This window comes from Lathyrus oleraceus, chromosome 1, assembly GCF_024323335.1.
Source record: "Lathyrus oleraceus cultivar Zhongwan6 chromosome 1, CAAS_Psat_ZW6_1.0, whole genome shotgun sequence".
NCBI lineage: Eukaryota > Viridiplantae > Streptophyta > Magnoliopsida > Fabales > Fabaceae > Lathyrus > Lathyrus oleraceus.
Window position 1 is genome coordinate 379,779,925 of NC_066579.1, and position 13,979 is coordinate 379,793,903.

The 13,979-nt window shown below is 36.1% G+C and overlaps 1 protein-coding gene across 2 annotated transcripts; it reads left to right on the top strand.

Annotated features, from left to right (window-relative positions):
* Positions 1–6,404: 6,404 nt before the first annotated feature.
* LOC127138107 (allantoate deiminase 2) lies at positions 6,405–10,334 on the top strand. Of its 2 annotated transcripts, none has more exons than XM_051064506.1 (12): positions 6,405–6,834; positions 7,474–7,565; positions 7,850–7,953; positions 8,025–8,109; positions 8,205–8,321; positions 8,500–8,609; positions 8,689–8,794; positions 8,888–8,974; positions 9,075–9,317; positions 9,427–9,552; positions 9,654–9,815; positions 9,928–10,334. In XM_051064506.1, the coding sequence occupies exons 1-12, from the start codon at positions 6,744–6,746 to the stop codon at positions 10,045–10,047; spliced, it is 1,443 nt and encodes a 480-aa protein (XP_050920463.1). In that variant the 5' UTR covers positions 6,405–6,743; the 3' UTR covers positions 10,048–10,334. The 2 variants fall into 2 exon arrangements, with proteins under 2 accessions (XP_050920463.1, XP_050920469.1); XM_051064512.1 differs by having other exon boundaries at positions 6,408–6,834; positions 7,521–7,565.
* Positions 10,335–13,979: the final 3,645 nt, after the last annotated feature.

Genomic DNA, 13,979 nt, shown 5'->3' on the forward strand with positions numbered 1-13,979 from the left:
TTTCCATCAACACCCAAATTTGAGTTCACCACTTTTTTCCACAAAAAACCCAACTTTTTTTCAACATGCCTCATATATTTCAAGTTGATTACATGGAAATCACATTCAGCGAAAGACCAGAGTAGAGGAAGCACTTTGAAATTCTTTATTAGCGGGAATTGACTCCGATAAGGTACACAAATGATTCTTATCTTAGAACGTTAGGCTTATTTGATAGTGTGCATTTCATGCTAGATAGAGTAGGCTAGATAAAATTTGTAACTCTATGTCACCCCACTTACGAGATACACACACTTGAGTTTCTCAACTCTTTTAGTTATGACATGCGCCCACTAAGTAATAGCACTCTTGAGACTGCTATATTTAGGATGTTTGGTTGCAATTATCAGTTTATCCAAGACAAAATTTCCAAAATGCTACATTTTCAATCGCAACCTGGTATCCCCTACGAGGTTCCCATGGCGAGAACTTGGAATCAGGATTTTGGTCGTTTATGGGAGCGATTGATTGGGGATATTGCGCATGACATGGAAGGGAAAAAGTTTTCCCGTATCCATAACCCAGTGATCCGTTATTTTCAAAATTATCATGGCTAACACCATCTTTGGTTGCGGTGATACCAAAGGTAGTTTGAATATGAATGAGTTGTTCTTTATTGGTTGCATGTTTAAAACATGTCAGGTTCTGTCGCAACCTGAAAAATACAGTGTGCGAAAAAAACAACCGGCGAAAGAAAATGACAGAAGAGTCGCCACCGTGCGTTATTTATCCTAAAGGAGGGAAAGGAAACGCTCGAAGTAAACCTGAAAAGAGGAAAGGAAAAGACAAGGTCTCGCAACCAAATCTTGGGTTCGGGAGTCGGTTATGCGAAGGGAAGGTATTAGCACCCCTACGCATCCATAGTACTCTACGGGATCCACTTTTGTAGTTCTTGTCTAAAGGGTGTGAGTTTATCTTGTGCTGTTTACTAAAAAAGGGGTTAAATGAAAATGACTCGCGCGGATGTCGCATCCACTACATACGTATCTCATCTGAATATGAGAATCAGAGTCTTCGTAGCTCGGCTGACCTATGGGTTGGGGGGATGTGTGCTCGCTAAGACATCGCGTCTTATGCCTACGTATCTCATCTGGAATGAGAATCAGAGCAAGCCGTAGTTCGGCTAACTACGGGGTTATGGATTGGGTTTTGGACAAACGACGTTACTACGCAATCTACCGGATGCTCGACCTTTGGAGACTTACTCGCCTGTAGTAGAAGGAGTAAATGTGTGTTTAGGAGAAGAAAAATCAATGAAGGGTTAGGGTTTGGGATGCTCATGCAAAAAGGCAGTCCTTGGCGAAGGAACCTGTAAAAAAAAATAAACACACAAAAACATTGCCTCCTATCGAGGTCTTCCAGCTAGGAAAACAGTAAAATGCGGGAAAAATGTAAAAGTACCACACAGATGAAGATCCGAGGTAACAACAATTAAAGGAACGATAAACCCTGAGATCCCTCCAAGCTAAACACCATCAAAGAAAGTGAGTCAGTACAGGTAATCGGAATGAAACCTCCAGGCGGTATCCCACAAATAAATTGGAAAACCACGCAAGTTATCCCTGCAAAAGTCATGTGAGCCCTCACAAAAACTCAACAAACAGGTTAGAGACAAAAAAATAGGGTAATCAAGGGTTGCCCCCGAATCAAAATGTAACCACATGAATCATGCCATTAAAATTCACAAAAAAGACATGCATCAAAAGGGTATCAAATTCACCCATAATACCTCAAACATTCAAAGTATTCAAATTCAAAGCTCAAAGGTAATGGGAATAAGGGCAAACCTGATTGGAGAGCTTGATTGAAATTGAGTTGCACCCGTGAGGTTTACAAAACAATATTTAGGGTTTATGTGAGGCAGAGGTGATTCTGTGCAGTTGAGTTCCCTTCAAGGTTTGGAGGCTGCTCTGAACTCTGTTAGCTCTTCTCTCACTATCTTTTTCCCCAGGGTTCTTCTCTCACTATCTTTTTCCCAGACAGGGTAATAGGAATATAATTCCTTTTGTTTCACTGAAACTCTGAATTTATAACCTGATTTTTGTGGACCTGTGGGCTCAAATGAGAGAGGTCCAAGTCCAAGATTTTTTCTTTTATTTATTTATTTATTTTTTCGTTTTTCATTTTTTTTTTGTTTTTTTTTTCCCGTTTTTTTTTCGTTTTTTTTTCAAAACACGTGGGCTTCGCCTAGCGAGCATGACAGCTCATGAACAAACCTTTGCTCCTTCAAGATTAACGTTTTGACTGACGAATAGACCCCTGTTGGAAGTAACTCAAGTCTTTTCCTTGTGTTGACTGATCATCTAAATAGAGCCCACAAAGTGTCCTGGATGATGTTCAAGCTTCTTGGATCCGATTCCGATTGCCATGATGAAATGCAAATGCTAAATGACCTAAAAAATGAATGCATGCATGAGGTGTAAAGCGTATGCTTCCAGGAAAAATGAAGGGTAAATTTTGGGGTATTACAGGTTCATTCAACGACATTCATGATCGCTCACATAAAAGCGGTTGCCAAAGCCAGAGAGGGTGATATCCCCATTTGAGATTGATTACCTCCATTTCCATGGCTCTAGGCCTATAGGCTAAGCTTGCCACACTTAGACCCCTCGAGGGAAGAAGTTCACTTGACATTGCCTCATGTAAGGCGCAAAGAATGATTAAGTCTAAGCGTGAGAGAAAATACTATCTGATGATAAGAAATGCATGATTGAGAGCATCGTTTTGCCCTGCCCGAGACACACTGATATGCAAGTTAAGGAAAATTGGTTGTATGACATTCATGATAACGAGAGTGAGGATGCTTAAGCTAATGTTGATGAGGGCTGGGATACTAACATAGAGATGGACTGGAGAGAGTGATTCTCTCATATGCCTCCACACTTCACCCCTTCCCCTAAGCGTCATCCACCACATACCCATCATACCTACCCCTCATATATGCATGCTTCTGACTCACCTGCAGGTACTTCCTCCAGACATCAGAGCAATACTGAGTATGAGTTGAATGCTCTATGATACAAAGTTGCTGACCTGCATTATAAGATGCATGCACGCAATAGCTGTGAAGTAGAGCGTGATCAAATGCTCATCGTGTTGAGCCAACAAATGTAAGGAATGCAGATGGAACTAAATAAATGCAATGCAAAGGAAGACGAACGTAATTATCTATTGCACTTACAGAATCCCATGATATAAGACATGTCGTTTCATATGCAAAACCACGATATGCATCCTCTGAAGGTGTGAAAAACACAAGAAAGGAGGGGGGGTTGAATTGGGTTTTACAAGCACAATCTTTTTCCAAAATAAAAACACCACTAACAAGTTAATAACAAAGAGATAAAAACACAATGATTTTTATCCTGGTTCGCTTGAGCTCAAAGCTAATCCACTCCACCCGCTAAGGTGATTTTGCCTTATACACAAGGACTTAATCCATTATAATCAACAGATTACAATAAACACAAAGAATAACCTTCTTTGTCTTCTCAAGGATTCAACTAAACCTTAGTCTCCTTAAGGACTCACAAAGAACAACTTTCTTTGTCTTCTCAAGGATAACCTCCTTAAGGACTCAAACAAATAGTTTAAAGAATATTTAGTATGTTATAAGATACTTCTTCACAAGTAGATTTTACACAAATGAATAAAAAACACTTAAGTAAAACTGTATATAAAGAATGATAGCTTTTCACAAAGAAAAAGAGCTTGTCAAAATACTTGTGCAGATTAGCGTTTTCTTCAAGTCTCCAATGCATGCTTATATAGTGTAAGCATGTGACCATTGGAGGGAAAAAGAGGGAAAGCTCCTTTGAGTGGCTGTCCACTGTTGGTTGGGAAAGGAATGATACCACGTACTATCCTTTTGCCGAAAAATTCAGTGACAAGTGTGATGTATAGTACTGTCCTTGCCCATGAAATCAGGTAGTGGAAAGGTTGTTCGATTTGTACCATGTACTATTTGATCACGTTCCCACTTTGATCTTATCTTCAAATTCTTTGTCTTCTGATGAAAGATGATTGAAGTATGAAGTCAAGAAGTAGAGATATGTTGCACATCATATGATCAGAATCAGAACTAGTTGTTAAAGCTACACAACAAGAAACCATTTGGGTACCAAAATTATTCTCACACAAATATAACATTATTATCATCAAAACTCAAGGTATAAATGTACAACCTAATCTTGTTCAGGAGTACGCTCCAGAATGGAAAGGGCAGCAGGTCGCTTTATAACTCTAGCAATTTTTGCCTGAGGCTGAGTGGAGGCTTCGACAACCTTGGGTTGTCTCTTCCTTTTCCTAAGAGTCAGATCTAGGACAGAAGATAGATCCTCTTCGTCTGACTCTATCATCATAGGAGCTACAACTGCTTTTGTTTTGATTTTTTGAGGAGTAGGGGGAGGTTTTCGAGCACCCTGAATAAAAAATCGAAGTGTTAGAGATACCATTATATATAACAAAAGTAATTGGCAGAGTAAAGATGTACCTTAATGGTCTTGCTGCCACCCTTAGCTTTTTCTTCGACCAACTTCTTGGTTGCTAGTTTCCTAGGTGGAACTCTGATAGCTAAAAGAAATAAAATGAAGCAATTACTACAAGTCAAGAGTGAATATCCTAATAAGAGATGTGATTCGAAAAGGCCTTCCACTCCACACCTTCATATATATCTGATTCGATGCGAACATCTTCGATTCCTATATGAAGATGCCCTTTGAAACTGTCTAAAGTATGATTAGTCGTAACCACCCGCGGAGCTTTTTTCTGTGATTGTTGTCGAAGGATTTTTTATAGAATCCCCACAGATGAACCAATCTGGGAATGAAGGGGTAAGGGCCACTCCAAAATCAGCGTTTGGCAGTCGAGGAAACTCAAGAGGATGCATTTTGAAAGCCATTTCGTAGCGTTTCTCAAATTTAAATAAAGGAGGGAACTTTTGTTCTTATCTAAATTGTTGAAAATACACATGGAGCATAGTGGATAGTTACATGCATGCAAAGCACCACTTGTCTCAATTTGGTGGAAAGGTCGTTAGAAGCGGTTACTTCAACTAGTATAAATAAGAGGTCTTAGTGTTAGGATCGGGTATGTATTCAAGTGTGTACAAAATCTGTCAATTTTACCAAAGTATGAGTGTGTATAGAAAGAGTAAATTGAGAAATGTACGTTTGATGTCACACCATTGTCTTTTACTTGAAGTAATTTAATCAATTCTTTATTTCCAAAATTATACTTTTACCCAGAAATTTATCTTTACCGCCATTTACTTTCGATTTACAACATTCCTTTTACCCTATTTCATTTATATTTGCATTAAATCCTTTAACGAATTACTGTTGGTATGAACACCGCCGAAGTGTTTATGTTCATTAAAATTCACCTTTAAAAACAGTTAACACATGTCCTAGGATCAATCTGATCGATCCTATAAGTAACCAAATATAGTAATTTGGAAGATCAACGATTGTTTACCAATTTTAACGGTAAACACAGGGGTAGCATAAAAATTGGGAGGAAAGAAGGCCTAAGGTCTCCTATAGTAGTTTGTGTAACTCTATGAGTAGTTGAAAAACTGGTTGATTGTGGTGGGGGAACCACCACCTTTGGAAACGTCGTTGAAACTAACATTTGACTTATAAGAAGAGCGATTACTCTAATGGACGTTGAAGTTCCCACACCACCAACCGTCTATTCGATATATTGTTCTTCAACATCTGGAACATTGTTCTAGGGAAGGGAAGAACTTTTTGATGATTGACGAGCCATCTTAAGAATTTTATCACTTCTCAGACGCATAACTCTCTAAAAATTTGACATGTACACCATTACATGACCTTCTGTCCTCTGCTTCGCTTCCACGTGTCTTCAGTTCTCAAACAAGTGTAAAATTGCTATTGTCATCGAAAATACCTCAAATTACCTCTGTCGAGAATTTCATCTGTCGAATCTTATGACTTTTTATGATTGAAAATGTGATTTAATCACCTATATTTAACTTGTGTTTTTTTATCCCAAATCCCCCCTCCTATCAAACATATCGAAAATCTCAAACTAACACGTAGTCCTAATAATCTTTTAAAAATATGAAGAATCCACCTACACTTCCAACCGATGAAAAGGTTAAAGAATTAATCCCTCTCTAAAAAAATTCATAAGTCCAAACAATTATGAGGAAGAATCCAGTATACCCTTCCACCAATTTATGTCATGATTTTTCAATAAAATAAAGGTATTGCCAACAGTTATGTATGTGATTAGTGTCCTAGTATATCTCTACTAGTCCAAGTAGTGAAACACGCCTCTACTTACTCCTTTCTGGATCTCTCCAATCCTTTCTCCTATGACGTCCCATTCCATACTAAACTAATTAGTATCGTTTAACATATAAATTTGATGCTTATTATTTTTTGGATCGAATCTTAGAATCTGAATGATGTCGATAATACCATGCACAGTTATAAAAACAAAAGCGAGTACCACAGAACCACTCATTTCATAGGGTCCCGCATCGCTTCCTCGTGCATGTCACGAGTCTCGTATAGTAGCAGCCGCCACCACCACCACATGCTCTTGTTCATATATTCCTAACTCTTCGGTTCGGTCCCTTGAGATTGGAAAGAGAGAACTCGTAACTCAGTTACGATTTTGCTTCTTTTCTTCTCTCTCTATCCACATAATAACTCATCATAGCCACACACACTATGACATCCACTTTCACTTTCTTCCATTCTTGCATCATCTTCTTGTTCTATCTCTTCCTCTTAACTCCTTCACGTGCTTCTTCGTTTTCTGGTAATTAATTTCCATTTTCTTCTTTTTCTTTGATTTGTTAATATTTATAACAACATCAGAAAAAGTACTACTGTAAAAAAAACCAGAATATTATTGAAGTTGTTTGTTTTGATTCTTGGAATCTTGGTTGGATGAAATGTGAAGATACCCTTTTTAGGATTCAGATTCCTTTCCTTGATGTTAGCAAAAAAAATATCATTTTGTCTTCTCTCTCTTAGATTTTGATGCAACAGAAGCATCTCAACTAAAGCCTTGAATCAACAAACGCCACCTCAGCTTGTTTCATGGCTATGACCTCAGAGCATGCTGAGAAAAATGAAAAGGGCCTTTCTTTCATGAAATGTTCGTGTGGGCCCTTTGTTATTCTTGGTTTGACTCCTTCTGGGCTTATGTTGAGTGTGCTTTTGTTAACTCTGAGGCTGACACCTGATAAAACATGGGAGATTCTGTTGAAATATCATTAAAAAATTGTGGTTTTTGTGTTTCTTGTTACTTATATGTGGTGGATGAGAAACTTAATTGTGTATATTGGCTTAGTTTAATTTGGAAAGAGATGAAAAGAAATTAAAACAGAAGCACAAATTAGACTTTTCAGTTCTTGTGGTTGGATATGCTAAATGCTTACTTGAAAATGGTTAGGAATTGAAACTGGAGATTTAGAAAAAAGGGGTGATTTGTTTCCGCAGATTCTAAGAGACGAGGCGGTGGCAAGACTTGTTGAGCTTGGAAAGGTACATAACCTCATCAACTCATCTTTACTTCTGATAATCATCCATTGATATTTCTATTCTGGTTTAAATTGCATATGACTGTGTGTATATGATAGATTCTTGAAGTGATTTCCAACAGTATCAATCTACTTATCACATTGTTGATGTTCCTAAATGGTGCTTGAAATTGCAGAATTTCGTTCAATGTTGATAGGCAGCATCACATTCTGCAGAAAAGGCTAAAATGAACCATAAACATGTGAATTGTTTGTTCTTAGATGTTAATGTTGGTGTTGAATGAACAGGTCAGTGATGCTAGTGGCTATCTAGAGAGGACATTTTTGAGTCCTGCATCGATGAGGGCGATTGATCTTATTCAAACATGGATGGAAGATGCTGGTTTGAGAACGTTAGCCTTCTAAATTCTTTAACTCTAAATAGTTTCTCTTAAAGGTTAACTAATGAGTATGTTTTTTCCAGTTGGGTGGATCAAATGGGAAATGTGCACGGTAGAGTTGAGGGTGCAAATGCAAATACAGAAGCTTTATTGGTTGGATCTCACTTGGTGAGACTGAACTATTTCTTGACAGTTAATGGTAAATTTGAGTGAGGATTCATTGTTCATATCACTGACTATGATGGATACTCTTTCTTTTTTAGGACACTGTTGTTGATGCTGGTAAATTTGATGGATCACTAGGAATAATTTCTGCAATATCTGCATTAAAGGTTTTGCATGTCAATGAAAAGCTGCAAAACCTAAGGCGTCCTGTTGAGGTTTGTCAAGTAACTGACTGATATAGTGCAATCTTTTAATGATATATTCTGATGCGAGTCGTTTCTCAATTCGATACTAAGTTGAACCCGAATAGTACAAATTTCTAGTGTGTCTATTTCGATGGACATGAATCTTATCTTGAATCCTGATTCGTTCTAATGTCATCTGATCGTGCAGGTTATTGCATTTTGCGATGAAGAGGGTGTGAGATTTCAAACTACTTTCTTAGGTAGTGGGGCTATAGCTGGTATTTTACCTGCTACGTCATTGGAGATATCTGATAAGAGGTATCAACTTTGAACTTTCTGGTTCTGGCTATTGTAAAATTTCGTGTTAGAAATATAGTTACTTATAGACGCTTTTCAGAAATGTAATGATAAAAGATGTTCTTAAAGAGAACTCAATAGAACCTACCGAGGAAATGTTTTCGCAGCTCAAGTATGATCCAAAATCTGTTTGGGGTTATGTTGAGGTATGACAAGCATTTGCGTTATGTTATTGGTTTATAGTGCTGTTTGGCTCAATATTTCACAAACATAGCTAACCTGTTTCTTATGTGTTGCAGCTTCACATTGAGCAGGGTCCTGTGCTAGAACAAGTTGGTTTTCCACTTGGTGTCGTTAAAGGCATAGCTGGACAGACACGATTGAAAGTAAAAAAAATATTCTCAACGAGTTTAAGCAATTTGAAAGTAATATGTATACAAAAAAATGAACTGAAAGATGATATTAATGATAAGTTATTTTGTGCAGGTTACGGTTAAAGGCTCACAAGGTCATGCGGGAACTGTTCCAATGTCCATGCGCCAGGATCCTATGGTGGCCGCTGCTGAACAAATTGTACTTATGGAAAGCCTCTGCAAACATCCCGAAGAATACCTTTCTTTTGATGGTCATTGCACCGATTCGTCGATAAAATCACTTTCAAGTTCACTTGTTTGTACTGTTGGTGAAATATCAACATGGCCAAGTGCTAGTAATGTCATTCCAGGCCAGGCAAGCGATGAATTTCCAAAATGTTGTTGCCCTGGTGATCTTCAAGTGGACATGTTTTTTTGTTCCTTAATTTTGAATACTATGATGATAACATGATGATCTGTTGCAGGTTACATATACAGTGGATATACGAGCAATTGATGATCTCGGACGCGAGGCTGTTATCTATGATTTATCCAATCGAATTTACCAGATATGTGACAAGCGTTCAGTTTCCTGCCTTATTGAACACAAGGTACGTTGTCAAGTTCAACCCAACATATTCTTAACCTTAAAACAAACAGCTTTGTTTTCTGAATTGTATATCAACAATCGACTTTTCTGTGTTCTGCTCAGCACGAGGCAGGTGCGGTGATTTGTGATCCTGAACTAAGCTCACAGCTGAAGTCTGCAGCTTATTCCGCACTCAAGAGAATGGAGGGTGACATTCAAGATGAAGTACCAACATTAATGAGTGGAGCAGGGCATGATGCCATGGCAATGTCTCGCTTAACAAAGGTTTAACATCCTTTTCTTCTATTTTCTGTATATAAGTTTACTTCGAGCCTTACTGTTTGTATAGTAGTTGTTATGTTAGTATTTTCACGTTCATCTGTGACGATTTGAACAGGTTGGAATGCTATTTGTGCGCTGTCGCGGAGGCATAAGTCACTCTCCACAAGAGGACGTGCTAGACGACGATGTTTGGGCGGCCGGTTTAGCAACCTTATCATTTCTGGAAAATCTATGATGACCAAGTGAACTAAAATATGTATATATTGTGTTTGTAGCATGTAATTATAGGTTAGTTTATTGAGCTCATTCATAATTCAACACTTCATTTAACTTTGTGTCTTTGTTATAGTTGTGTTACTAAATTATCCTCATGTCAAGAGGAGGCCTCCAAATTTGCAACAACTCAAGTTGTTGCAAATTTTGTTGTGAAAAATCAATTCTTCCATGACCATACATGAGTGGTCAATGTTTCAAATGTACTTGATAAATTGAAGAAGGAATATAAAGGCCATTTTATTAATACTTGCATTTATCAAAGTAGCATGTATATGTCAAAAGTGTTATGTAATTATTGGTAAGGGGTATTTGAATTTGAATATATAGTTTAGTTAAGGGTTTGTTCAATAAGTGCTAATGGAAGTGTTATTTTCATTTTAGACTGAAATGTTTATTTTTTTGTTCTTGTTGTGACTCTAAGTTTGTAGGTAATTCTCTTCTATAATATTGAAGAACATCAATTAGTTAGTCTCTCTATCAAAATATATTTTTAATAAACATCGATCAAAACCCTTGAAAGACCTATATATTGACTTGAATAGTCTCTTTGATTCTTGAATCTTCATGCAAGACAAACATAAAACTTTCAAAATTATGGTGTTAAATTTAGAAAGAGAAAAAAAAATACTAACTTTAATACATAGTTCAATTTAAGGAGTTAAATTGCTATTTTGTAAATTGTTTAAGGGAATTAACATCAAAAATATATAGTAGACATTATTTTCTCCGTTTTTTTTAAGTGTTATTTTTTTACTTTTTACATATATCAAGAAAGTTAATCATTATTGTTATTTTTTAAATAATAATTTTTCTTTTATCTATAATATCCTTAATTATTTATTATATTCATTTTATTTTTTCTCTCTATATAATACTAATTATTTAGGGATAATTTTGACAAAGTTTCATTTTATTAATTTTTCTCTCTCTCTCTAATAATTATCTAGGATACATTATATGTTTCCCTTTAATAGCACTAGCAACATAAGTCTTAACTACCATGTCGTTTCTAGTCTCACTAGAAGGAATCTCTATCTCAAATTGAGTATTTTCCATAATAGTTTCTAGTTCTTTAACATGTAGGTCTTTGCACTTCATCCCCATACGAGTTTCAACAAAAATAATATTTTTGCTTTCTGATAAATTTTGTTCTTCTAGGATCCATCTTCCACAATTTGTAACCTTTCAGGATAACCAATGAAGACAACTTTATATCCCTAACATCAAGTTTGTCTTGTTTGATATGAGCAGATTTCTCCTTTGTGACTTCCCTTAATATTTTATCTTAGAGGTACAAGATAATGACACTTCTGGACTTATTCAATATCCTGGTCTTCTCAGCTTGTGTAACGCTTGCAGACATTAGTGTCTCTCCCTTCAATGATTCTACACATTTTTGTTGAATTAGTATTGCTTGAATCTTTACCTTCCATAATTTTAAGTTATTGTCTCTGGAAAACTTTTCAATGTCTCATTTAGAACTCATGATGCTCACATGTAAATTTAACCCATTTTCCCCACTGTGGACGACACTTGTTAAGAAAATAAGTGCAAATGATTTTCACATAAGACTTTGATGTGTGGAACAAAAAACAATGACAACCAGACAAATGACCTCAAGCAATACAATAATAGGAGAGAACATAAGAAATTTATTTATCCAGTTTGATCAAATCGATTTATGTTTGGGGGAGAGAGCAACTCTTCTTTTTATTATACTTCAAAAGTTGTTATAAGAGATTGCAATGTAAGTTACAAGAAAATAGTCTTTGGAGTTCTCAAGAACAAACCATATTTTCCACCAAAGTATTTCTCCATCTCTCAAACTCTTAATATAATAATCGAAGAAACCCAAAGGTAACCCCTAAGGGTTGACCTAGTGGTGGAGTCTTGGGTTCTGAGAGTGCAATACTCTTAAGGTCTCAAGTTTGAATCTTGTTGAGTGCTAACAATCTTTGTGTAGGGTCAGTCCATACATAGCTTTGCTCTGGCTTAAAACATGGTCGTCACTAGTTTCCTCATCTCTCCAACTCTCAATATAAGAACCACAAAAATCCAAAGGTAACCCCAAGGGTTGGCCTAGTGGTGGAGGCTTGAGTCTTGAGAGTGTGTTACTCTCAAGGTCTCAAGTTCGAATTTTGCTAGGTGCTAACAATTTTTATGTTGGGCCAGTCCATACAAAACTTTTCTCTGGCTTTAAATGTGGCCCCCGCTAGTAGACAGTGGAATTGGTCATCTTGAATTAGTCGGTCTCAAGACCGGATTCCAAGATTTAAAAAAAAAAAAAAAACTCAAAGGTGTTTAAAGTGCTTCCTAAATGCCTTTGATAACCCCAAAAGGCTGTCAAATCCCTAAAATATAATTCTAATTTTTATCATTTGTTTCTCACTAGGATTTCTATCTTATACATCTTCAACAACTTGTCTTCTAACAAATGGAAGAAAAACCATATTTATAACTACGAAAATCTTTTTCGGACCGACCCTTTAACAAAAAAATTCGCGAACAAATATAAAAATCTATCAATATTGAAATATGTTTTTTTCCATCTCTTTTTTCACTTAAGGTTGTAAGACATATAACAACAAACATAATTTTTCTCATGCCTACAAAGGTTTAGCATAGTCTTCAAGACTTTGGACTTAGTCAAAAGCACAAGGGGATTTGTTAATTTGTCTATATGGCCACATTCTATATTTGTAGCACCAATAATCAAAGAAGGTGAGAATGATGGAACCATGATATGAAAGAGTGTCGCACATATGGACAAGGTCAACGGAACACGTCCAACAATATAAAAAAAAAACACCAAATATAGGCACCATTGCATCTCACAAATGAAGGGAAGAACCACACACTACCCATATTAATGACCTATCAAGATGACATTTTTGTAGACTATAATGCTATAGTTAATAATATGGTTAAATGTGTTTGTGGTCCTCTTAAATATTTCAATTTTCATTTTTAGCCTCTCAAAATATTTCCTTCAAGGAATGGTCCTCCTAAAATTTTTTATTCACAGTTTTGGTTCTTAATACTAAAACTGTCTCTACTTCAGTCACTATATAATAAACCGTCGTTAACTCTGTTGCTAAATCATAAAAACCGTCACTAAATTGCAGGAGAGATCAAATACGTGGATGCAAAATTTTATGAGAACCATTTAAAAAAAAATTGAAACTAAAAACGAAATTTAAAATATTTAACAAAACCACCTACATATTCAACCAATGTGAGACTATTACCCACACTACTCACACTCCCTCAAGTGTGAGTTCACAATGTTTCCCCTTAAGTGAAAATTCTTTTTACTTCCACAAACTTAAGTCGGTCCCTTTCTTAAATCAGACTCTGATATCTTTTGTCGGGAGAATTTTTCACTATGAAACATCGAGCATTGTGTGATTTCTTCTTTCTTGAGCAACACATTTATGAGACACACCACATATTCACCTAAAATCTTAAGATGATAGGTGAGTGAATTATCTCACTTATAAATGCTAAAATCTCCACATTTTCAACCAATATGAGACTATTATCCATACTATTCTCATTTGATATATTCTCAACAATTTTACCATCAATACAACATTATGTAAATTCGAAAGGATATTCAACTAATCAAACTAATTACACATTGTGCAATCATTATCTTTATTTAAATTTTTTTTATTTATAATTTTGTAGTTCATCCGTATTTAACTTTCTTTAATATACTTAAAAAACCTATAAGAAATACAATTAAAAGAAGTAGTCCATACTATATTATAGGGTTTTCCAAAAATGAGGAAGTGAGGTTACTCGTAGACCATGGTTTTTAGGTCCTAGCAAACGGTATTCGATATTAACAACGTTGGTCGCTACTCCACCAAACAAACAATACCTGAC

Excerpts from the sequence above, each read along its gene's own strand:
- LOC127138107 (XM_051064506.1), top strand. The coding sequence starts at position 6,744 with ATGACATCCACTTTCACTTTCTTCCATTCTTGCATCATCTTCTTGTTC. Across the intron at positions 6,835-7,473 it reads ACGTGCTTCTTCGTTTTCTG|GAATTGAAACTGGAGATTTA; the intron begins GTAATTAATTTC and ends GAAAATGGTTAG. Across the intron at positions 8,322-8,499 it reads ACCTAAGGCGTCCTGTTGAG|GTTATTGCATTTTGCGATGA; the intron begins GTTTGTCAAGTA and ends CTGATCGTGCAG.